The following is a 25,782-nucleotide window of genomic DNA, read 5'->3' as shown; positions in this document are numbered from 1 at the left end:
TTCCCATATGACAGCACTCATATGTAAATGGTGATTTCCTCAGTTCTTTTTATAAAGTCCTCTCCAAAAAGTTGCTCACTTGCTTTCTGTTGGGGGACAGTGAGGGTGAGGGGAGATGTGGGAAAGATGTGGAATATTCTCTTTTGCTCATTTCCACTTTTTTTTAAACTCTTATTTTCTGTCTTAGTAACAATTCTTAAGACAAAAGGGCAAGGACTAAGCAAGCAGGGTTAAATGACTTGACCAGGATCACACTAGGAAGTGTCTAAGGCCATATTTGACCCCAGGGCCACCTGAATCCACTCTATCCACTGCGTCCTCTAGCTGTCCTTCTTCACTCCCTCCTTAAATGTAATGTTTTGGACTCAGTAGCATACCATAGAACTGATTGCATATGATAACTGGACCAATTTTGCTTCATGAAGTTTCTATGGATACCGCTGAGAAAATGGGAAAATGGATCATTGATGACCGACGTCATATGTTCTAGAGATTATGGTTCAATTGAATGAAGCCATAAGCAATGCTTTTCTGGTCCAAACCAATGATGCATGTGTGGCACCATTGATGGTGACACCAAGGGACATTTTGGTACGGAAAGGGGGTGTCTTCCATAAGCTGAACTCTCCCTTGTCATCTATTAGGGACCGTTATCCAGGAAACTGTCCAAAACCTTCTCCAGTCTACTTGGATTTTCACTTGAAGTTGGGCAGAATATTAGAATAGCCACCATCATTTTAGATGCCGTGCTGTGTCTTTGCTTTTCAGTGTACCCTCAATGCTGCCATATACATCTAAAACACATCCAAATCCTACCACCTCGCATAATGTCCACAAGACTGCATAAGCCATAGATTGTTTCTGCCCTGCCAGGAAGAATAGAAGCTCATGGCTAGCGCAGAACTTTGGATGAGCCTGAAGCTCACCTTCTATTACTTCTCTTGGATGGTCGAACCACTTCTGGCCCCGACTCCTCTACCCTCAATCCTGGATTGTCTGATTGCCAACATGGGCTGGAACTCATTCCTTCATGCTGGCAAACATCTCTACTGGGGGTCTTCTTTTCATAATACTCTTATTCTTTCTTTTTTAAACCCTTACTCTTTCTTAGTAACAACTCTAAGACAGAAGGGAAAGGGCTAGGCAAAGGGGGTTAAGGACTTTCCTAGGGTTGCACAGCTAAGCTATGTGTGAGGTCAGATTTGAACCCAGGTCCTCTCAACTCCAGGCCTAGTGCCCTAACCATTGGGTCATCTGGCTGCCCCCCATACATTCTATCTTAAGGATTTGAGGACTTTGGCTGTCCATTTCTCCCCACCTCTACTTCCACTTTCAATTTAAAGCCTCCTTAATCAACTACAGCAGTCCCTGGAACCATCTTTTTATAATTCTATGACAAATGAGCCTGTCGAGGCCCTTTTGGTGGATACCTATGGGACTGGTCAGTCAGTTTAAAAGTACCAACCCCTACTCTGTGCTGGATGTTACAGGGTACATAGAGACAATATGGTGTAGTAGGTAGGACTCTGGGCCAGAAATCAGAAAAACCTGGTTTCAAATCCCACCTCAGATATATGTGACTCTGGGCAAATCATAATACCTCTGAGCCTCAGTTTCCTCATCTGTAAAATAGAGAAAATAATAGAACCTACTTCATAGATAGGATCAAATGAAATAATGTGTGTAAAGGTCTTCATATGCCTTAAATCTACAGATTAGCTATTATTACAAAAAGAATCCAAGACACAATCCCTCCCACAGGATGTCAAAGTCTTCTAGGATCAAAATAAGCTATATTCCTAAGTAAAGAAATAGGAACACCATCTTTACTCCTAGAAAACTAAACTACAAATGAGCAAGACCAAAAGCAGAACTGGAACCCAGGTCTACTTGACTCCAAGGCTGGATCTCTATCCACTAAAGCATACTGTCTCTTATTTGGAGTTGGGAAGAAAAAATATTAGCAGCTAACAGACATTATTAAGGTAAAACACAGGGCTATAGGTCAGAGGTAACTTGCTCTTCAGTAGACTCTCATAAACTAGACACAAACTTTAGTGTGTGTATTGGAAATGGTATTTCTGAACAATGTGGGACACCTGAGACCTCACTTTTTTCCTAGATCTCTGAGCATTGCTTATTTCTGCTGATAGAACCCAAATCAGATGTTTACATTTAAGCTAGGAAACAGCTTTTATGGAAACATTGGTAGACTTTTTTCTATTTTTCCTCCTTCCTTTATTTCTCCTATACGTCCTGCCTTTTTTCTTCCATTTCTCCTTTCCATCCATCCTCTTTCCATTCCTTCTCTTCCTTCTTTCTTCACTTCCTTCCTTCCTTGTTTGGTTCTTCTTTCCTTTTTCACTCCTCTCTCTCTCTCTCTCTCTCTCTCTCTCTCTCTCTCTCTCTCTCTCTCTCCTCTCTCTCTCTCTCTCTCTCTCTCTCTCTCTCTCTCTCTCTCTCTCTCTCTCTCTCTCTCTCTCTCTCTCCATCTCTCATCAGCTCCTTTTGACTAACCTGATTTGTCACTCTGACTTAAATTCTTGTCTCTCCTAAACACACCATTCTATTCTATCCTCTTTCAACACTCTCTGGTTAAATATGACAAATTGTGTCCAGACTAGGGTCATGCTGTACCTGTTACAGAGTTAGGACCATCTGTTTAACAGAATTGCCAGCTCCATGGGGTGTCTAATTTTAAGATTCCCCTGGTGGAGAAGAGTAAAATAACCCAGGGATACTTGTCTTCCTTCAGTCTCCCCCCAAGCATGTTACAACTCTGAGCAGGGGCTCCTAAGAACAGACTAAACTAGCATTGGAGAAGTATTGACATGTGTGCTGGCCCCAGCATGGGGGAGCTGCCTCATTCCCCCCCTTCCCAAAGCCTGAAGACATTTTTTGCATGTCCTACCCCTCTGTCCAACTGCCCAAAGCAAGGACTTCCTCCCTCCGTTCTCTCAGGTAATGGGGCAGGGGACAGCTTTAATTTGTCCTCTGAACACTTGAACTTGAAAACCTTTGCCAACATTGGACTAAACAAAGAGAATCTTCCCTATGATCTTTTCATCAGTCTCCTTACCAGAAATGATGCATGATGACAACTTTCACCAATGGAAATACTCACCCTGAATCCCTCTTGTTTTGATTGATGCTTAACTCAATCACCTTTTACTACATCTAAGTATGACTACAGCCATGTTTTATTCCACTTCCCAGTTGTTCTCCACATCCACCTTGCTTATTCTCCCCTCTGCACCCCACTATTTTCTGACAAATTTCTATTTCTTGAACCATAATCAATTCAACTTTGTCATGGTTCCTGGAAATTATGTTAATATATTGCCCTATGGCTTTACTTGTAATTTCCCAAACCAAAATCCTTCCCATTTTACTACTCCCTTGAGAGTTGTCTTCTTTTAGAATGTAAGTTCTTTATGCCTACAAGGCTCAAAAATTCTGCATACCAGGGCAGCCGGGTGGCTCAGTGGACTGAGAATCAGGCCTAGAGATGGGAGATCCTAGGTTCAAATCTGGCTTCAGACTCTTCCTAGCTGTGTGACCCTGGGCAAGTCACTTAACCCCCAATGCCTAGCACTTACCACTCTTCTACCTTGGAGCCAATACATAGTATTGATTCCAAGACGGAAGGTAAGGGTTTAAAAAAATTCTGTACACCCTTTGATCCAGCAATATCACTACTCGATCTATATCCCAAAGAGATCCCAAAAGGGAAAGGACCTATTTGTACAATAATACTTATAGAAGGTTTTTTTTTGTTGTTGGGGTGTGTGTGTGTGTGTGTGTGTGTGTGTATGTGGTGGAAAAGAACTGGACATTGTGGGGATGCCTATCAGTTGGGAAATGACTGAACAAGTTGTGGTATATGACTAAAATGGAATACTATAATGCTATAAGAAATGACAGGCAGGATGATGATTTTGGAAAAACTTGGACTTTCATGAACTGATGCAAAGTGATGCTAGCAGAACCAGAAGAGCATTATACACAGTAGCAGAAATTATTCTCAGGAATATAATCATATAAGATGTTTAAATAAGTTACTTGAAGGTAGGGATTATCTTAACACTTTTGTATTTGTACCACTAGCAATTAATAGTACTTAGCACATAGTGAGTGATTTTTATTCCTTCCTTCTACCAGTTATTCATTCATATTAATATCCTTTATTTATGTTAATTACAGAGATTAGGCTATGCAGGAAACCACATTTTCTTTATTGTTGCTTACTGATCATCAGATCCACCCGAAGAAATAGGTGGTTTCACTCTATTTTACAAATAGGGAAACTGAGGCTTCAAATGAAGGATTGGCTTATACAGTATTACATCTTAAGTAATCGTGGGAAAAGAACTCTGAAGGACTGTTAAACTTCAGCCAGTCCAGTACAAGTCTTTATAGGAATTCATAGAATCAGAGCTTTGGAAGGGACCTTAGAGATAATCTAATCCAACGTCCTCATTTCATAGGTAAGGATTAGAGAGGATTAAATTACAGTAAGAGGTTTAAATTCAACCATTAGGATTGAGGTATGATTCAAATCCAGGTGCTTCAACTCTAAATCTAGCCCTTTTCCAACTGTGAGTGCCCACTCCCCCCAACTTACCCATTTGTGCATGCAGATCCAAACATGCTTGATGCTTTCCCCAATAGAATGTAAAGTCTTTGAGGGCAGGGAATGTTTTATTTCTGACTGATGCCAACACCTTGGACAGTGCCCATCACATATCAGGAGCTTTAAAAATGCTTGATGATTCATTATCCCACTGTCTGCCCAGTCTGCTAGGGAACATAGATTTAGAATTGGAATGGACCCTGAAGGTTGTCTAGTCCAGCACATCATTTTACAGATGAGGAAACTGAGACTCAGAGAAGAAACTCTATTTATTGTCACATAGATAGTGAATAGAGCAGCTAAGATTCCAACCCCAGTTTTCTGGCTTCAGATTGTAGCAAGGGAAGGAGCAAAGTAGAGTGCAAGGAGTGATTAACAGCCCTCAAGCCTGGATTCTGTAAGAGAGCTGACTGGGTCAAGATTCTAAAGGGTTGGACAGCTTTCAACTCTCTCTGTCTGAAGCTGGATTTCAACACTGAAGCTGTGAATCTGGGACTCTCCCTGGAAAACCCATCTTTCAAGCTGCCTGCCTTAGATTATCATCAAGAAGGGGTTGAGAGGGAATCTCCATTCATTCTGGTGGACAGAGTGATTTTGGAAGAGAATTTCTCCCTTTCCTGGATCTTGTAAGGACTTTACAACTGGATTACTGCAGCCTGACTCACCAAGGACTCTGGGGAGAGTGAGAATCTGGGATTCCTGTTTAGATTTTAACTATTAATTAAACTTTAATTTAGTTTAGACAGGTTAAGCTTAGTTTATAAACTATATTGAGTTAAGTATCTGGGGTTTTAATAATCAGATGGTTCATTAACCCCTTTCCTTCCCCATCATTCCCTTCCTTTATTAAAACTTATTTACATAATTGAGTGTTTCCCTTTCCTACACCCTTTGCCCCTTCCCTAAATTCCCTATAACAAGATCCAGAGCTTAATTCTATGCTACCACCCTTAGAGTGAGTAATAATAATTATTGCAATAACAATAATAAATAGCTAGAATGTATATTGTGCTTTATGGTTTACAGAGGAGTTTGTAATTATTAACTCATTTGATTCTCACAACAACACTGTGAGGCAGGTGCAACCCCTTTTACAGATAAGGGAACTAAGTCACAAAGAAGTTAATTGACTTGTCTATGGTCACACAGCTATTATATGTCTTAAGCAGGATTTGAATTCAACTCTTCTTAACTTTGGGTCCAGCCTTCTCTCCACTATGTTACATAGCCAAAAGAGTACATGTTTATGTAGTATTTAAAGGTTAGGCTAGACCTTGGAGATGGTATATATTATTGGCATAAAATATATACCCTTACCTTCTATCTTAGTATCAATTCTAATACCGAAGGGCAAGGGCTCTGCAATCAAGGTTAAATGATTTCCCAGGGCCTCATAGTCATTATGTATTAGAGGCAGGGCTTAAAATTGGATTTTCTGACTCTGAGGTCAGTTCTCTGTCCTCTCTGCTATCAATGATTTAAAAAACAAAGTTTTAAACTTTTAAAAAGAACTTTTCCTGCATTATCTCATTTGAGTCTCATAATAGCACTGTTATGTCTTATCATCCTCCTTTAAAAAAAAAAAGAAAGAAAGGGGTTCAGGGACAGTCAATACTAAGGAAACATCTAGATAGAATTTGAGTTTGTGTCTTCCTGACACCAAGTTCAATGCCATATCCACTATGCTATTCTGATTTTAATGGATTAATAAATAAGGGACTCATGTAGGGATCAAAGTTCAAACTTAGGTAAGAATTTAACTCCAAATTTATTGATTTAATGACTCACTAGAGAATAGCCTTTCAGACTTGTTATCTTTACAAAAAAAGTGAGAATATGAGTGTCTTGACCTAGAAAAGGTACAATAGAAAGATCACTACCAAATAACAATAGCATGAAATGTTTCCCCCATGAGAGTTGCTAATATTCAGAGTCATAACTAGGGTTGGGTAACCAGGGATTTTTCTAAGGATGCTGAATTTAGAGGGTGCAGAAACCACAGAATAAACAGATCTCAAAGCAATAGAATTTAGCTACTAATTAATAAGGACAATTAAAGTAGAGAGCTACCAAATAGTTGGCATGGGGATGCTTTTTACTACTACATTCAAGCCTTGCCCATTGTTTGCTGGTTTCCTAGGACTTCTGTCTTCCCCATCCCTTCCTTCCAACTTCGTCCCATTTCATATTACTTATCCCTAGCAATGCTCAGTTTATGATATTTCCCCCTTGCCCCCCAATTTTTAGTTATATCTCTACTGATCCTGAATGTCTGGGGTCCAAGGAACCTAGCCTTCCAACTCAGAAAGTATGAATAGACAAGGAAAGAGAATCCTTAATTTCCATAAAATGTTAGTTCAAGGGCCACCTCCTTCATGAAACCTTTCCTGATTCTCCCACCTAGTCATATCTCCCTCCACAAAAGTACCTTGTGTTTATTTTGCACATATTTAGGCATGTACATATTGTTTCCACTGATAGAAGAACATAAGCTCCCTGAGGGCAAGAACTCATTCATTTCTTCTGTTGTATCCCCAGAGCCTAATTCAGTGTCTATTAGTTGCTTAATAGATGCTTGTCAATTAATGGATTTATCTACATCCATTTTAAGCCAAACAAATGAGATCTGGACAAAATGGGCTGGCTGTTTTCCTCCCAAGGCATAAGTCATTCCATGGATGTAGTCTGGTGCTCAGAGACTTGCATTTCTACTCTCAACTATTAAATAACAACTCAATGCTTGGGGGGTGGAGTGGAATTAATGCTACCAGGGAGTAACTAGGCAACAGGGAGAATGGAGTCCAAGATCCAGTTGCTAAAGACCAATTGGACATTCCATTTCGCCAGTCCTCACTCAAGGACTGACTCTGACCCTGGAGCTACCCAGTGTATTCCCAATGATGGGATGAAGTTGTCAATAAGAGGCTGGTGAGGGCTCAGCTTACTCAGCTGGTAAATTATAGAACAAAGCTCCTACTCTCGTTGGAGGTGGTTGCATCTGGGTTGTTCTTGCCCTCTGAGTTATGTCTTGAGCTAATTTTAAAGGCTTGAGGATTACCTAGTTTTGTCTTCGGGTCCCTTTGCTCTGCTCCAGAATTCAACTTGCTGTTCGGAAAGCTTCCCTGGGAGACCAGAAAGCCAAACGTAAGTTTATTTCAGCATTGACTTTGAATCAATGAATCTACTTTCAGTCACCCTTGAAGGATTAGTTGGTTTTTGTGCCAGTGTGTGTAGGGAAAGGGGTGGGAAGGAGAGATATGTTTGTGGATTCTTGGTTACCAGTAGTTAAAAGATCTAGGCTCAGTTTTGTTCCTTTAGAAGTCCCCTAGAAAAAAGTCTCTCTCGTGCGTGTTACTCAATGGTGTCCATAAGCAGCTGCACTAAAATGTCAGACTAATTTGCACAGCTGACTCGGGTCGCTGAAAAGGGAGGAGAGTAAGAGTCCCATAAATCCACTCCTTCCAGCCAAAGCCTGCTTAATATAGAACTAGCATGAGCCCAGCAGTGGACAGACTCTCAGGCTCTCTTTGACGAGTGTTTTGGAGGAGGAGGGGAGAAGGAAGAAAAGGCTGCTTAAAAGTTGGTGCAGAAAGACACCATCCTATCCCCTGAGAACCTCCTTGAAGCCTCAGCTTCATTTGTCAATTCTTCATTTCCCCTTCCATCATCTAGAAAGATGTCTGAGCACAGCAAAAATTCTGATCAAGATGAACATCTTGGGGAGGATATTGATGAAGATGAAATCCTGGCCAACCTGTCCCCCGAGGAACTCCGAGAACTACAGTCGGAGATGGATGTCATGGCTCCGGACCCCCAGCTCCCCGTGGGAATGATTCAGAAAGATCAAACGGAAAAGCCCCCCACCGGCAACTTTGATCATCGTTCTCTCGTTGATTACATGTATTGGCAGAAGGCATCCAGGCGCATGCTGGAAGATGAGAGAGTCCCTGTCACCTTTGTGCCATCCAAGGTAATAAGCAAAAGCTACACGTATATCTTCGTAAGGGTTTTGAGCTTACAATTTGGACCGCCACTAGTTTCTTGTTTCTTTAGGACTCACTGTTTTTCTTCCATGTACATATCAACATACAACATTGAGTTCCACATGTGGAACATGAGAATTTTTTTTTAATCTAACTTAAAGGTTTTTTCGGAGTGAACGAGTATCTCTTTTGAGTTTTTCCTTCCTTTGAAACGTGATAGCAAGTTTACAGTATAAGATTACACTGTATAGAAACCAAATGAGTACATAGAGATGCCCCAGAGAAATAATGAAAATAATGGATATTTACATAGTGCTTCAAACTCCGCAAAGCACATTATATCAATCATCTCATTCGAAACTCATAACAACCCTGTGATGTACTGGCCAGAGCTCTGGGCTTGGAATCAGGAAGACCTGAGCTCAAATTTGGCTTCAGGCACTAGCTGTGTAAACCTGAGCGTCACTGAGACTCATTGTGCCTTAGTTTCCTCATTTGTAAAATGGAGATAATAATAGCATAAATAGCATCCCAGAGCTGTTGTGAGTGTCAAATGAGACAATAATTTAAAAGCACTCAGTACAGTGCCTGGTGCATAGTAAACATTATATAAATGCACTTATTAAATGTACTTATAAGTACTATAAGTGTTTTTGTTCCTATTTAATTGATGAGAAAACAGACAGGATTTGCCAATGCTCATAGAGCTCACAAATATAAAAGGCAAGAAATAAACCCAGGTCTATCTGACTCTCAAGTCTAGCACCCTGCCCATTATTTGGTGCTACAGGAAAGCAAGACAATGAGAAGAATTCACATAACTTATCTAGAATCTATAGTGGCTCAATATATAAGGAACATCAATGGACTGCATGATTGTGGCTGTTGACCGTCCTTTCAATCATATCTGACTCTTTCTGATAGCATTTGGGGTTTTTTTAGTTTTTTTATTTTATTTAGTCAATTTAGAACATTATTCCTTGGTTTCAAGAATCATATTCTTTCCCTCCTTCCCCTCATTTGGGGTTTTCTTAGCCTTGACACTGAAGTAGTTTGCCATTCCTTCTCTGGTTCATTTTATGGATGTGGAAACTGAGGCAGGCAGAGTCCCCAAAGTTACACAGCTGAGAAGTGTGTGAGGCTGGATCTGAACTTAGGAAAATGAGCCTTTCTGATTCCAAGCCCAGAACTCTAACCACTGTACCACTTAGCTAGCTATCAAGACAATAAAGAAACTGGTCCTTGTTACTCATTCTCAGAAATGTCTTTTATAAAAAAAAATTCCAATTTATTTAAAGTTGGAAATTTTAAATTTGGAAATTGGAAAAAATTTAAATTAGAAAAATTTTTAATTGGAAAAAAATTTTAAGTTGAAAATCAAGATTAGGCTCACTAATCAAAGTTGAAAGGGTAATAATAAGAATAACTAACATTTATATAGCACTTACTATGTGCCAGGGATTGTGCTAAGCCCTTTGCACAAATATTATCTCATTTGGTCCTCACCACAACCCTAAGAAATGGGTGCAATTAATTTGCCTCATTTTACATTTGAGGAAACTGAGGCAAACAGAGGTTAAGTGATTTACTCAAGATCACAAAGCTAGTAAGCTCTCAGAGATGGATTTGAACCCAGGCCTTCTGACTCAAGAACCAAGGCTCTTTCTACTGTATCATACTGGCTCCAATAAAACGATTTCGTTCAATAACCTGACTGTGAATTCATCCATCTGCTGAGCCCAAAGATTTGTTTCATATATCACTAATAGACGATTTGCTGAATTAATGAAAGGGCCCTCCTATAAAGTAACTTAGAACCTCCCCACAGACCCAGATCCACCTGTGACCCCGTGATCAGGCCACTTGTAATTCAAGATCATTGTAAGTGGTTTCCTAGTCAGTGGAGTACGCACTTTATATTCAATGAGTTCCCCAGCATGGCTTTTCTAAGACAAACATGGAGCCAGGTCGCATTACATTGGTATGCACTTTTACAACTCATGGACCAGGGACCAGCAGCCTGCTCTGTCCTAGGTCATCTCTTCTGCATTAAAAAAAAAAATTCTTTTAAGTGTTTTCTCAGCAGAATTTAAACAACTTGACTAACAGCACCCCCTGCTGGAGCCAACAAAAAATGTGACTGCCAATGTGACTACCAGTTCAAATACAGTATTAATCGACTACCGACAGATTCCGGCTCTTCCCAGGGAAATCAATCCTTTACCAAATGAAGTCAGCATCACAGATTATATATATAAAAAAGTGAATATTTGGTCTATTGCATAGGAAAGGATCTTTTTGATGTTCAAAAGAAAGAATCAAATGAACATCATTACTAATATTTCAAAGGTTCTAGAGGTGGAAGGTCCTCAGAGGTCAACTAGTACAACCCCCCTCAGAGGAACTTGAAACCCAGGGCTCTTACATAACTTGCCAGGGTTATATAAGCTAAAGATAACAAAGTCAGGACAGCTAGGTGGCGCAGCAGATGGAACCCAGGGCTTGGTCTCAGGAAAACTCATGTTAATGAGTTCAAATCTGGTCTCAGACATTTATTAGCTATGTGACCTTGGACAAGTCACTTAACCCTGTTTGCCTCAGTTTCTTCATCTGTAAAATGAGTTGGAGAAGAAAGTGGCAAACTGCCCCAATGTTTTTGCCAAGAATTCCCAAATGGGGTCACAAAGAGTTGGACACAACTGAAATGATTCAACAATAACAACAGAAGCCAAGTCACATTTAAACTTAAGTTCTCTGACTCCAAATCTAGTGATCTTTCTGCTATTTAAAGCAGGAAACCTTTGTCTTCCTGTCCTAATCAATTATTTCCGTTATTAGAAATTATGGAATATCCATGGGAGGTGACAATTGAAGAGTCAGAGTGACAAATCATGTTAGACAAAAGGAGCTGATGAAAGAGAGAGAGAGAGAGAAGGGGGGGGAGAGAGAGAGAGAGAGAGAGAGAGAGAGAAGAGGAGGAAGAGAAGAAAAAACCCTAGTGAAAATATAATTAATTAATTAACAAATGTTTATTATGTTCCTACTACGTGTCAGTCATGGTGCTAGGCATTGATGATACAAAGATGGAATAAATTTTTTGCACAATGTGCGACAAGTTGTATTTTAGTGGTTAAACATTTCTCTTACAGGACAACCCTGCAGAGGCCCATGAAGAAACAGATAAGGATAGCACAAATGTACCAGGGACTTTAATAACAAAAGTCAATAAAGAAAATGAAAAGAATGAAGCAAAGTCAAACAGCATCGAAAGTACTAAAGAAACAAAAGATGGAGTGGAAGAGGACAATGAAGAGGACGAGGAGGACAGTGAAAATGAAGATGAGGAAGATGGTGGAGAAGAGAATGACAAAGGCACTAATGAAGAAGAAGAAAGGAAAGCCAGAGAAAAACAAAGAGAAGAAAATAAAAACAGCTTAAAGTTACTGACAAAGCTCTTTGCAGAGGCAAAAGAGTGTCCGATATCACTGGAAAAAAGTGAAACCAAAATCTCAAAACTGGATCCCAAGAAATTGGCCCTGGACACCAGTTTTATGAAAGTGAGCGCCCGACCTTCAGGAAATCAAACAAATCTCGATGAAAGCTTGAGGCAAGTGCGGAAAAACGATCCAGAAATGAAAGAACTCAACCTGAATAACATTGAAAACATACCCAAAGAGATGCTATTGGACTTTGTTAATGCCATGAAGAAAAACAAACACATCAAAACATTTAGCTTAGCCAACGTGGGTGCAGATGAAAATGTTGCATTTGCGTTGGCCAACATGCTACGGGAAAACAGAAGCATCACTACTCTCAATATCGAGTCCAATTACATTACGGGCAAAGGCATCGTAGCCATCATGAGGTGTCTCCAGTTTAATGAAACATTAACAGAGCTCCGCTTTCACAACCAAAGACACATGCTGGGCCATCAGGCAGAGATGGAGATATCAAGGCTCCTGAAGGCCAACAACACACTCCTTAAGATGGGCTACCATTTTGAGCTGCCTGGTCCTCGGATGGTGGTCACCAATCTGCTCACCAGAAATCAGGATAAACAGAGACAGAAGAGGCAAGAGGAACAAAAGCAGCAACAACTCCGAGAGCAGAAGAAATTAATAGCCATGTTGGAGAATGGGCTCGGGTTGCCTCCTGGGATGTGGGAGATGCTGGGGGGCCCGATGCCAGATCCAAGAATGCACGAAATACTGCAGGATCCTCAAGTCCCCATCTCCCAAATGCCTCCCTTTGGCCTTCATCGGAGAAATGAAATGAGCAAGAATCCTAGCCAGCCTGAACCGTATAGAACTGACCCGGACTCCTTTAAAGTGGTCAAACTCAAGAGAATTCAACGCAAATCTCGCATGCCAGAAGCTCGAGAGTCACATGAGAAAACCAACCTCAAAGATGTCATCAAGACCCTCAAGCCGGTGCCGAGGATTAGACCTCCTCCTCTAGTAGAAATCACACCTCGAGACCAGCTGCTGAATGACATCCGGCACAGTAATGTTGCCTATCTGAAACCTGTAAGTATGATTAGAGGGGAAGGAAATGGATGTCTACTCACAGAACTGTGTGTTTTGAGTTGAGAAAACCCTCCTCGTTCAGCCTAAAGGGACGTGGAGGCAATTTGAGTGAGTGATAGGTTTCCATTTTCAAATACGTGTCACTTTTCAGTCTTTTGGGTCATGGGAACAAAGATCTATTGATTTTAGAAGCCAGATAGCTCAATCCACTCGATTTAAAGTCAAGAAAAATTGAAGGCTAGAAAGACTTAACCTGGGTCAGAAGTAGGGTCTGAAATGAAGTCCTATCGCTTCTATGGTACAAAACGGGCTCTATGTATCTATAATATGGCCAATTCGATTATTTAGGAGCTAGCAAGTAGAACTGCCATGAGCCTACTTGAAGGAATAAAGAAGAATGTTCTGTAATTAGTGCATTAATAGAAATGCTTGAGAAAAGTATGGGAGATAGCCCTGGAAAGTGGAAAGAGTCTTGTGTGCTGGAGTTAGAGAAACTGGGCTCATAGTCCTGTCTATGTGAACTTGGGCTGATCCCTTTGCCTCGGTTTCTTTATCTGTAAAATGAATTATCTTCAGAGACTTCTTCAAGTTTAATTCTAGGATTCTCTTAGATAGTCATCATTTCATTGCCAGATAGTCAGGACTTTCTACAGGTACCTCAACCAAAGTCCCTCTCCGATGCTTCATTGAGGCATGGAGATGACCCTGGGTTCTTGAGGGCTATACAAGAGAAGTTACTGCCAAATTGTATGCCAACTATAATGCTTGGTGTAGGCTATACTTCTGCTATTCAAAGACTGGTCTAGCTAAGTTAGAAAAGGATCAAACGTAGAGAGATGGCCACTAACCACCAAGAAGCTACGGGAACTCAATGAAGAGAGCCCAGGACCTGGAGTCAGAAAGACTTGACTTCTATTCCAGCTTCCGACATTTACTAGCTATGTGAGCCTGGGCAAGTCTCTTAATCACTATTTGCCTCAGTTTCTTCAACTGTAAAGTGAGGATAATAATAGCACTTACCTCCTAACCTCTGCTTGCATCAGTTTCTTCATTTGTAAAATGGGGATAATAACAGCACCTACCTTCAGGAGTTGTTGTAAAGAGAAAAAAATATATAATATTTGTAATGTACTGAGCACAGTGCCTGGCACATAGCTGGCACTATATAAATGCTTATCCTTTCCATTCCACTAGAGATGACATGATAGCTATCTTCTATAGTATTTGAAGAGCTGTGAAGGAGAGGAGAGGCTGGACCTTGCCTCATTTGGGTCCAAAGGGAAGAAGTAGGAACAATAGGGAGAAGTTACAAAGGAGAAAATTTGGGTTCAGTGTCAGGAAAACAAACCCAACAGCGCTGTCCAAAGGCAGAATGGGTTGCCTAGAGAGGCAGTGGGCTACCTTTCCTTGGACATCTTCAAGCAGCAGCTGGATGACACTTGTCATGTATGATATAGTGGGAAATTGTTTCATGTATAACCACTGAGGTCTCTTCCAAATTCTATGGCTCTATGAAATTTATTTTGGACACAGCATCTCCTGAAATCCATCTACAAAGGCATGGCAGGGCTATAATCCTCATCCATGGAGGAAATGACCATACCTGTGCTATTATAGATCCTTGGACAAGTTTCTCTCTCTCTCTCTCTCTCTCTCTCTCTCTCTCTCTCTCTCTCTCTCTCTCTCTCTCTCTCTCTCTCTCTCTCCCTCTCTCTCTCTCTCTCCTCTCTCATTTATTAATTTCTCTATCTATCTAGGATAGAATGCTAGGATCAAAACTCACAAAAGAAGTCAATTTAGTAAGCTGTAAGGACCCACTAAAGATATTTGAATAAAGGAGTAATATGGTCACAGCAATGCATTGGGGATTTTAAGGAGGTAGCAGGTGCAAAGACGGATTGGAAAGGAGATAGAAGGAGGGCTGGAAGATCTAAAACAGCTATCTTCTTCACTTCCTTGGCAGTCCACCTGTGCCTAGGTAATGTAGAAATTTAGATCAGTGTCTGATGAAATGAGAAGGGTCAAACATAGTGAGATTTTATTGTATTTTCAGAATGATCTATATTTTTTACATTTAGAGAAACTACCCCTTCCTTAACATTATTTTGTAACATCCTGGCTCAGTTTCCAGTTTGACACTTATCTGTTTTTGTTCATAACAGATACAGATGGCAGACAGAGAACTGACAGCCATCGCAATGATGGCCATCACTAGATGTAGAAAGATATCCACATTCAGAAAGCATAGGGGCTGCCACACTGACCTTTTGATGACAAATCTAAGGTCTCTCTCCTCTCTAATTCTAAGACCCCATGACTCTATAATCTTATGGTCCAGTAACCAAACATATGTGATTTTGTCAGGAAATATAATTGGTAAAAAGGTTCCAGATTATAACATGGGATCACTCTATTTTAAAATCATTATTTAAAATTTCCCTCTAAACTTTAAGAAATGTATCTGGTGAATGGATCATAAAAACATTTAGCTTCTTCCCAATACAAAAATACTTTATTTTCTACTTAAATATTTCTATTTACATGAAAAACTGTAGCATCCCAATAATGTCAATTTATCATTCTTCTTATCTTTTCAATTCACTTCTGTCTCTGCTTGAGGCAGGATCATAGGTTCAAGAGTTAGATAAGGGACCTCTGAGATCATTTTATACACATACAAACTTCCTTATTTTATACAGAAGGGAAATGATGCCCAGGAATTTGAAGTGCTTTCCTTAATGATTAAAGCTAATGATTGAAACCAGATCTCCTGACTCCAAGTTAGCTTTCATTCATTGCATCACCTGGTCTATACACATGGAGGCAAAAAGCCAGTACAAGTAAATAAGGTCATGCCTTGTTCATCATGACAAATTGCTATATTTACTCTTTCCCCAGCCAGTGCAGTCCTTAATGAGGAAATTTCTGGTCTAGTCCTAAGAGGGATTGACTCATACAAAGTTTCAATGATGCTATCATATCTCTGGAGAGAATTACTAGAGATTTAACTATTTTTTTTTTGGATGTGAGTTGACCACTTTCTCCCCTTTTCTTTTCTTTTTTTTAACCCTTACCTTCCTTTTTAGAATCGATGCCATGTACTGGTTCCAAGGCAGAAGAAGGGGCTGGACAATGGGGGATAAGTGACTTGCACAGGGTCACACAGCTAGGAAATGTCTGAGGCCAGACTTGAACCTAGGACCTCTCACCTCTAGGTCTGAGTCTCCATCCATTGAGCCATCTAGCTGCTCCTTTCTCCCCTTTTCACAAATCTGCCAAGTAGCTATTCCTTATAGACACACGTTTCCATGTCACTTCCTTACTCCAGCCCATTTCAGGATTCTATCAAAGTGATGGTCAACTGAAATCTCTCCTTCTTAACTGTAAATCAGTTTCCACATCATTGGGCTTCTTTTGGAGCATAGAGAAGAACAGATCAGGATCTTCTGCCTAAAAACTCACTGTAATTGAAAACATCGAGATGCAGTAATGTAGCCAGCTGCAAAATCTGCATGACCCACCTTTAAAAGGTTTAGATGGTGGCAGCCTAATATTTCATTTAAATATGATATTAATACATACAAGAATTATTTATGGTCAATAAAGCGAGATGTAATATGCCTCATTTCCCAGATCAAAGGGTTTTCTCTTTTGAAAAAGCCAGAGATACTGAATTGTAAATAACTATAATAATGATCAAATTTTGTCCCTAGAAAAGAAATAAACAAATGTACCTCTCTTCCTTTGTTGAGGTAGAGACTATAGGTTTTAAACACTGAATAGATTGACAATTTTGTGGAGGTCTCAGCAAGTTTTGATTCTTTGCCTTTCCCCGCCATCTTTCATTTTTTTATTCTTTGCTCACTAAGTAGGAGAGGAGAAAAGACATATTCAGAAATGAAGGTGATGCCAAAAGAAAAGACATCAATAAAAATGTTTTCAAAAGAAAGAGAAAGAGGGCAGTGGGTCATCCCCAAGCTGCTTCCTTTCAAGGTGCAGTTTAAAAGCTATAATGATTTTACAAATAAAATTGGGCAATATTTACCCATGTTCCTCATCTAGAGGGTTTTCTGAACCACAAGGGGGTCAATTGTTGGCCTCATTAAATGTCTAGAGAGCTGGGACCACAGCTTTGCCTTGCTGATCAAAGATGGGGCCAAAGGAAAGACTAAGCAAAGCAGACCATCCCTGCTATAGAATACATGCCTTGTTTCTAATTTCTTCTCCCTGGATCCTTGGGTTTGGTTATTCTGCTTTATCTGAAGGGCTTCTGACCTGAGCTTACCAATGCCCTCCACTTTGCTCTTCAGCCACATCCTCACTCCACCCCTGCCCTGGCTTGACTGGTGGGATTTTGTTATGGTTCAGTCATTTCAGTCATGTCCAACACTTCCTGACCCCATTTGGGGTTTTCTTGGCAAAGATTCTGAAGTGGTTTGCCATTTCCTTCTCGGGCTCATTTTACAGATGAGGAAAACTGGGGCCAACAGGATTAAGTGACTTATCCAAGGTCACCCGGCCAGTCTGAGGCCAGATTTGAACCCAATCTCCAATCTTTAGGTTCAGTTTTCTCCATCCACTGAGCCTCCCAACCCTTTAATACTACATCTTAGAATAGGGATAACCATGTGTTTCTGAGTATAAAGATATTTTTAGTTTAAAATTTCTAAGTAGTTCACCAGCAGCCATTTCCTGACAAAACACATGACAAAAACCAACTGTTTATTATTTAAAAGTATTATTACTTTTCAAGGAAACTGAATTTTATGGATGATGACAGCATTTATATACATTTGAAAGTAGTTTTTAGTGTGTGTGTATATGTGTAAATATAGTATACGTCCTACAGGACACCATAAGTAGCTTTGCTTACTCATGGATTCTGTACACTTTGCAGTAAATCCATTGTCCCCCAGGGGTACACGGCCCGCTGGTTGGGAACCATTATTCTGGAATTTAGCCAGGAACCCAAATCAAGCTCATTTGTTTGCAAATTTGATCCTTCATCATTTACTGAGATCTGGACAACATCTGTCCTCTAGTCCCATAGTGTCGCTTGACTTCTTCTCAGTTTGTCATGGATCCCCAGTAACAGCTTTGAATTATATCTTGTCAGGGGCAGAGAGGTAGCACAGTGGACAGAGTGCCAGACCTAGAGTTAGGAGGATCTGGGTTCAAATCTGACCTCAGATACTTCCTAGCTGGGTGAGTCACTTAACCCCAACTGCCTAGCCCTTGCCACTCTTCTGTCTTAGATTTGATACTAAGACACAAGGTAAGAGTTTGTTGTTTTTTTCTTTAATTATATCTGTCTGTTCTTTCCATACCCCAAGATGTCATTCACAGTATCCCTCTATAAGTGGTCCTCCCTTATCATCTCACTCATCCTGGATTTCAACTCCCTCTGGGCTTTTTTTTTAAACCCTGACCTTCCATCCTAGAATCAATATTATATATTGGTTCCAAGGCACAAGAGCAGTAAGGGTTAGGCAAGGGGGGTGGGGGTGGCAGGGTGGTTAAGTGACTTGTCCAGGGGAGTCAAACAGCTAGGAAGTGTCTGAGGTCACATTTGAACCCAGGACCCTCCAGCTCTGGGTCTAGCTGTTCTCAATTCACTGAGCTACCTAGCTGCCCCTTCACCTCCCTGTCGACCATTTTTGCTCAGTTTTCCATATTCTAAAAATCCTTTTCCTTGAAGGAAACCACAGGAACATTCTGGATGTCATTTTCATTGCATCAAAGATAACCTCAATATTCCACACATGGGAGGCCACTTGTCTGAGAACACGAGGATGCCATAGACAAAAAGAGTGAGGTTGGAGAAGAAAACAGAGAGGGGGGAGGGAGTGTGGCCAATGACTGCTGTTTGGGATGGGTTGCATCTGACGTGCCATAAATGTCATGATGGCCACTCGAGATGTGTGTCTGAAGCTTAGCAGGGCCAGTGCGGGGCTCCAGGCATTGGTTTGGGAGTCACAGCCTTGAGTGTGAATGGGACTGCCAGTGAGCGTTGAGGACAGACTCTTGGGGAATGTCCCTGTTACAAGGTCAGGAAGAAAGTGAAGAGCAAGTAGAGAAGAAGGCATGGGAGAAGAGTAAAAACCAGGAAAGGCAAGAGAAGGAAGAGCATTCAGCAAAAGAGAATTACAGCAATGGAGCAGAAATCAAGAGGGAAGAAGTCTAATTGTGGGTGGCCCCATTAGAAAGACATTGAAAGAATGAATGGATGAAAAAGAATAGGGAACCGTTATTTAGAGGAGAGGAGAGCTGAACAGAGAGGAGAGAGGAGAGAAAAGAGGAAGAGAGAGGAGAGGGGAAGAGAGGAGAAAGATGGAGAGGAGAGGAGAGAAAAAGGGAGGAGAGGGCAGGAGGAAAAGGAGGAAGAGAGGGGAGGAGGAGAGAGGAAAGGGGAGGGGAGGAAAGGAGAAGAGAGAAGAGAAGAGGAAAGAGGAGAGGAAAGCCATTTCAGTACTGGCTTTGTCTGTGGAGTGGATTTCTAATTAAATCCCAGGTGATCATGACCTGGAGCACAGGGTTTCTATTTCCTCTTGCCATGAAGCAGGACAAGTCCATTTCTTTATTCTTTTTGTTGCTTAGCTCTATGGGGAGTATTAAGGGACTCGGCAGGGAATGTGTGTAATTAGGAGCAATATAGAAAACTCTGTCCATCCCATCCCATTTTCTCCCTCTGGTTGGAATCAGGTCTGAAATCTTGGAGCTCTATCTTTTGTTTCTGTCTAATTTCTGTGACTTCCGGTTGATCTTGACTACTGATGAAACCTGACTTAGCCTGTATCACAGTGTTGGGAGAGCGAGTTGGCTTTGTTAAAGAAGGTAATAATAAAAAGAGCAGAGTGAGACCAACCCAGGATCTGGACCCCCTTGAGGTGACTTAATGTCTGCCCATGCAGGGGTGTGCTAGAGTCAGTTCAAGACTGGTTCTATGAGAGCTGATAGTTAAAATTTCAGTAAAAGCATTTGTCCTTTGGAAATAAGCAAGCGTTACAAATCAGGGTTGGGTTTTTTGTTTTGTCAATTTGTTAATAATGCAGATTACACTTTTAAAATGTGTTGGGTATGCAGTTTTTATTGAAGTATTTTTAAATATAATTCACTCCAAGAGCTGGTTATTAAACATTTGCCAGCACAACCAGCAGTCCACCTTTTTATTTTTATTTTTTGGAACCGTTCCTTCCATCTTAGAAGCCTTGGAACCAGTACAGCCCTAAAACAGAAGGTAAGGGTTTAAAAAAAAAAAAAAGATGAGCAGGAATTTCACAGGCAAACAAATCAGCTGGCAGCCCCTCGAAGAGACATCCAGCATGTAATAATCATAGAAAAAGGCTTTGACCAGGAGTTAAAGAACTTTGGTCAGTTCTTAGCTCTTGCTACCTGTGTGACATCTGAGAAGTCTCTGCTTTCTAGGCCTCATATATCAATTAAGGGGGATGAACTAGAAGAACTCAGGTTTCTTTTTTTTTTTTACATTGTTGGTATTTGAAGCCTTACTTTATTCTAACCATCAGAAGATGGTCTTTTTTTTTTTTTTTAAATATATTTTATTTGATCATTTCCAAGCATTATTCGTTAAAGACATAGATCATTTTCTTTTCCTCCCCCCCTCAGGTTTCTTTTTGCCTAAGTCCCTGAACCTATAATCCTATAAACTGCAACTAGGATAGGAAACAGGGGCTCTAGCTCAAAGTACTGAATTTAAGAGGGTACCACATTTAGAATTCCAACAGCACTTGTAGTCCTTCAGAGTAGAAAGAACAGAGGTTAACATCTATTTATTAAATATAATTAAATTAACACAACTAATTAAAAATTAAAATTAAGTTAAACTAACTAAAAACTTAAATAACAAAATTAATTTATTTTAAAATAAAAAGTTAATTTAACTCATTGAAAATAAAATTAAGTTACTATAACTAATCAAAAATAAGTTAAATTAGCCCCAAATTAAAATGAAACCTTAAAATTAACTTAATTAAAATTAAAATGAAAGATAAGTTAATTTAACTAATTTAAAATTAAAATAGCATGTGTCTTTCTGTGTACATACTCTGCCCTGGATTGCTCTTTTTATAACCACTGTGCAAAAAGAATACTTATGTGGTTGTCCCAGAAGCTACTGCCCTCAGCCAATATCACAAAGCCCGTCTGTCCCCCACAGGACAGTGTCCTATTCTCCTTCCCCAAACTATGGTGTGCTTTAAAAGTCCCCTGTCCCATGTGCAATCGATGGCGGACCCAGCCAAACCATGGCCAGAGCCTGACGCCTTTTGGGAGGAGGAGCCACTAAGAACAGTGGAGAGAATGCCCAAGATTAGGAGGAGGGAAGGAGCTCTGACGGATCCTTCCTGTGTGTCCTTAAACAGGTAGCCTCGCTTTTCTCAGCCTCAGTTTCCTTTTCTGTAAAATGGGGAGGTTCGACTCAATCAGCCCAGATCTCTGAAGCCAGGGGACCGCTGTGTCAGCACTGGTTATATTCAAGCTGCCGCCGCAGGGTCTCGGGGCTTTGGGCACCTCCGCAGAGCCTGGTAGTGTCGGGTTGCGGTGGCTCCCAGCCCGTCTTCCTTGGTGAGCCAAAGGTCTTCTGTTGCCTAGCACCACCCTGGTGCTCTCTGTATTTTTAACTGAGATAAAGCCGGGTCTGCTGCAGCTGTCTGAGTGATTAGCGTGAATTACATTTAATAATAGCTAGTAATATTTCCTGGCCCCTTTAAGGCTTGCAAAAGAATGTTACTTGGGTTTTTTCGTTTGTTTGTTTCCATTTGATTCTCATAGCTAGTCCTGTGAAGTAGGTGCTATCATGACGTCCATTTTACAGATGAGAAAACTGAGGCTGAGGTCACCTAGCTAGTCAGATGATTCGAACCCCTTTCTTCTTGACCCCAGGTCTGCTATATCAGGTCAGAAATCGTGTCAGCCTTTAGTGGACTCTAGAGTGAGCTCAGATCTTGAATGAGCTCATGCTCCCTTGTTTTTGAACCCTTACTTTCTTAGTAAGCACTCTAAGACGGGAGGGCAGGGGCTCCTGGTCCCTTGTGCTCGGAAGCATAACTCCCGTAAAAAAAAAATAATAATAACATTAAATTTTAAAAAATTAAGACTTGAAGTCAGCGTGCGGGTTTCAGTCTTTCATTCTAGCACTATCCAGCGAATCCTGGAGCTCTTTAAGGCGGACAAAGCCTGCTCCACAATCAGTTCCCAGAATTCCCACCACCCCAGCGAGGTGTGCGCCAGAGCTCTGAGCATCTCCAGTGATGTACCTGAGGAGAGAGTCTGAGGGAGGTTAAGTAATTGACCCATTCCGGGAAATGGCTCCCAAACGGTCCCCATACCTCTCAGAGCGGAAGTCTTACTGACATTGACAAAGGGAGTGTCCTCATTAGCAATGCCCAACCCCAGTGAAATGCCAAGTCCGGTTATTTTCTAGGTCCCATATGGCTGATGGGAATAACGATAAGCATAGAAACTGGACCTTTGACTCCATTGATAAAAGGAACTCCCAGATGAGGGAACTCCCTCTACCAGTGTAGAAGAGTATCTTGTAACTTGTTAAAGGGTGTTTGAGAGGCCATGCCCAGCCAGGATGAGTCAAGAGCTGGATACAGACAAAATCAAGATAGTCCCTGCCTGCCTTCCAGGACTGTAACGTGCAAACATCGCCATAGACAGTAGACAGCCTTCTTCTTTTGGTTCTGGTTTTGTTTTTTTAACCTAGCTTTCATTCAGGATCAGGCCAACCAGGATGATGTCACATTCCATTAAAATTTTGCACTCTTTGAATTGGAAGCAGCCCCGCCAGCAGCATGAATCCTTCCATCATGGCCTTGACAGCTGCTCATCTAGTTTGAATTCTTCCAGTAACTGGGGGATTAGACCACTGGTTGGCTGACCCAATGGTAATTAACAGCCTGGACAGCTGGTGACATTGCTGGAAAGAGGGAGGAGTGAATCCCTTCTGTGTGTCACATCAAAATGGTCAGAACTCACATTTATATGTGGCTACCAAATCTGTAGAGCCTTCACAATTTCTGCAGGTGTGTATGTGTGTGCATGCCCAAGTTTATGCTCAGAGGCTCATTCTTTTCTACCAAATGCTAGTTACACAAAAGGTCATCACAAATAGTGAATAATGAATAAAGCATGCAAAAAGGAGAGGAGAAAAACAGTTTCAAATGGACCAGAAAATATATGGAATGAATGTTCTCTAGAGATGGGAGTGGCTTAACTCAACCAAGAGATAGATTCCCCTTTCAACCAAAGAGAAATTCCTCAAAGTGTTTAGAAAGGGAAGTAGGAAATTAGAGTCAAGTTGAAAGTCTATCTCCTGTCTGTCTATTTGTCTGTCTCCACTTGTCTAAAGTCAGTTCTCAAGATATAGATTCTATGGGATCACCCTGGTGCAAATATCAATAATATGGACATAGTTCTTGATCAATGACATACATAAAACCCAGTGGAACTTCGTGTTGGCTATGGGAGGGAGTGAGGGGAGGGGAGGGAAAGAACATGAATCATGTAACCATGAAAAAATATTCTAAATTAATTAAGTAAAAATTTCCAAAACTTAAAAAAAAAATGAACACACACACTAAAAATAAAGTCAATCCCCCAAAAAGTTTGGTACCACCAGAGACATGCTGGTAAAAATTTAGGCTCTGTGGAAAAAAGAACTCAAAGAGTGTACAACACACTTTTAAATTAATCAGCGTTGTTATCATTTTTTAAAGTATAGACAATCATCAAAACAAGTCAATCTCTGATTTTTAGCATTTGCCGATTTGCAAGGTATGAATACTTACAACTGAAAGTTTAACATTGATTCTTAGGAGCCAGTTTAAGATGATTCCAGTATACCCCTGGGTACCACATAAGTCCACTCAAAGAAGGTAAAGAGGAATGTTTCTCTTCTCCAAAGATCTCACACCTACTTCCCCTACCACGTAATTACTGGTCCCAATAGGTACCCACAAAAGGCCCCGGGCTTGGCTTCCAACTTGAATTATTTTTAAGGTCCCTTCTAGCACAGATCTATGATCTCATCAGATCATCAAAGATACCGTGGGAGGTAGGGACTAACATGCATTATCCCCTTTTTATAGAGGAAGAGATTGAAACAAAAGAAAAATACACATTTCCAATATTAATGGTCTCTTGCCTAGTTTATACTCCCTCTCTCCCCCCTCTTTTTTTCCACCATAGGTACAACTACCTAAAGAACTGGCATAAGAGACACAGAATCATCTGGAAGAACAAGAAAAAAGAAATGTTGTACAACCATCACTGGAAAGGCCATTCTTCAGAATCTTGGTGGTGGACATGGGAACCATGCAGACGACTAGTGGCATTTGTTAAAATCAGTGTGTTTGAACAAAACAAAAGAGGGTTTTCTGTGGGAGGTGGAGAAGAAATAATCCTAAAAGTTTAATCTCTTGGGGGTATGATTGTCTTATTTCATGTGTATTTTGGTGAACTAGTTGAAACATAGAGTAACATTTCAAGAACATAAAATAAGGGGAAATTTTATGACTCTCTTCATTGAATTGTGTTGTCTTGGACACAGCTTTCTACCAATAAATATGCCAGAAACATTAATTGTGATGTTGCTATCACTCCTCCTGCCTTCTCTGCCACATTTGTGAGAACATGAGGTCAGGCCTCTAGCTAGATCCCTAAAATAGCTGCAAATGTCCAGAAAGGGCTCATCTGTGACAGCATTAGGCTCAGCCCCTGGTCTACTTCACAGGATCATCTGTCCCCCATCCTTGCCCTCTCTCAACAATACTCTAAGTAAAATTTTGAATATATAAGCAGCAGTCACATTCAGCATAGGACATGGTACCAATGCTAGCTGACCCATGAAGGATGTCTGGATGAGTGTCACACACACACACACACACACACAAAAGGAAAGAAGAAATACCTGCATACAAAATTCCCTGCAGTAAATTTCCTTTAAAGTCTAGGAGTCAGTAGAAGACATCATGTAATATTTTGAGGGAGAGAAATGTTTTGATGAATAAAATATCTCTATACAAGTTACTTGTTTTGTTATGCATTCTCTTTCATAAAGGAAAATTTTAGTTTGCCAAGGAAGCACTCAGCAGGATCCTTGAATCCTTTTCTTGTGTGTGTGTGTGTGTGTAAGAAAGAGAGAGAGAGAGAGAGAGAGAGAGAGAGAGAGAGAGAGAGAGAGAGAGAGAGAGAGAGGTGGGGGTGGAAAGGGAGAAAGAGAAAAAGAATAAGGGGGAGAAGGAGAAAGAGAACAAGAGAAAAAGAGAGGGAAGAGGGAGAGAGAGAGGGAGGGAGAGAAGCAGAGAAAGAGAGAAAGAGGTGGTGTGGAGAGGGAGAAAAAGAGAAGGGGAGAGGAGAAAGAACAAGAGAGAAAAAGAGAGAGGGAAGAGGGAGAGAGCACAAACCCTTTTCTGATGATATTCTATTAGATAAGTTTGATGCCATGATGCACTATGAAAGGGATTGCTGCCTAAAATTGCACCCTTGATCATGACACCCTCCAGTTTAATATTATTTAGTGGCTCCTCATCAATGTTCATGTTCCTTAGTCCTCTTCTTCTGGCCCTCTGCAGTTTGTTCTGTCTTTGGGGCCCTGATTTCTTAGCTACTTGCT

At 40.7% G+C, this 25,782-nt stretch overlaps 1 protein-coding gene across 3 annotated transcripts in view; it reads left to right on the top strand.

Annotated features, from left to right (window-relative positions):
- LMOD3 (leiomodin 3) overlaps positions 1-25,196 on the top strand; it is a 37,537-nt gene extending 12,341 nt beyond the window's left edge. The window contains exons 1-4 of one of the 3 annotated variants that reach the window (XM_007500065.3): positions 7,451-7,777; positions 8,306-8,603; positions 11,766-13,142; positions 24,357-25,196. In XM_007500065.3, coding sequence (XP_007500127.1) covers positions 8,310-8,603; positions 11,766-13,142; positions 24,357-24,383 — 1,698 coding nt within the window. In that variant the 5' untranslated portion in view covers positions 7,451-7,777; positions 8,306-8,309 and the 3' untranslated portion in view covers positions 24,384-25,196. Of the gene's footprint in view, positions 1-7,450; positions 7,778-8,110; positions 8,604-11,765; positions 13,143-24,356 lie in introns of those variants that run through there. The other 2 variants (XM_007500066.3, XM_007500064.3) reach the window with 2 other exon arrangements.
- The last annotated feature ends 586 nt before the right edge of the window (positions 25,197-25,782 follow it).

This window comes from Monodelphis domestica, chromosome 7 (genome assembly GCF_027887165.1).
Source record: "Monodelphis domestica isolate mMonDom1 chromosome 7, mMonDom1.pri, whole genome shotgun sequence".
NCBI classification, from domain to species: domain Eukaryota; kingdom Metazoa; phylum Chordata; class Mammalia; order Didelphimorphia; family Didelphidae; genus Monodelphis; species Monodelphis domestica.
The sequence above is the reverse complement of the archived record's forward strand: the minus strand, read 5'-3'. Positions and strand labels throughout refer to the sequence as shown.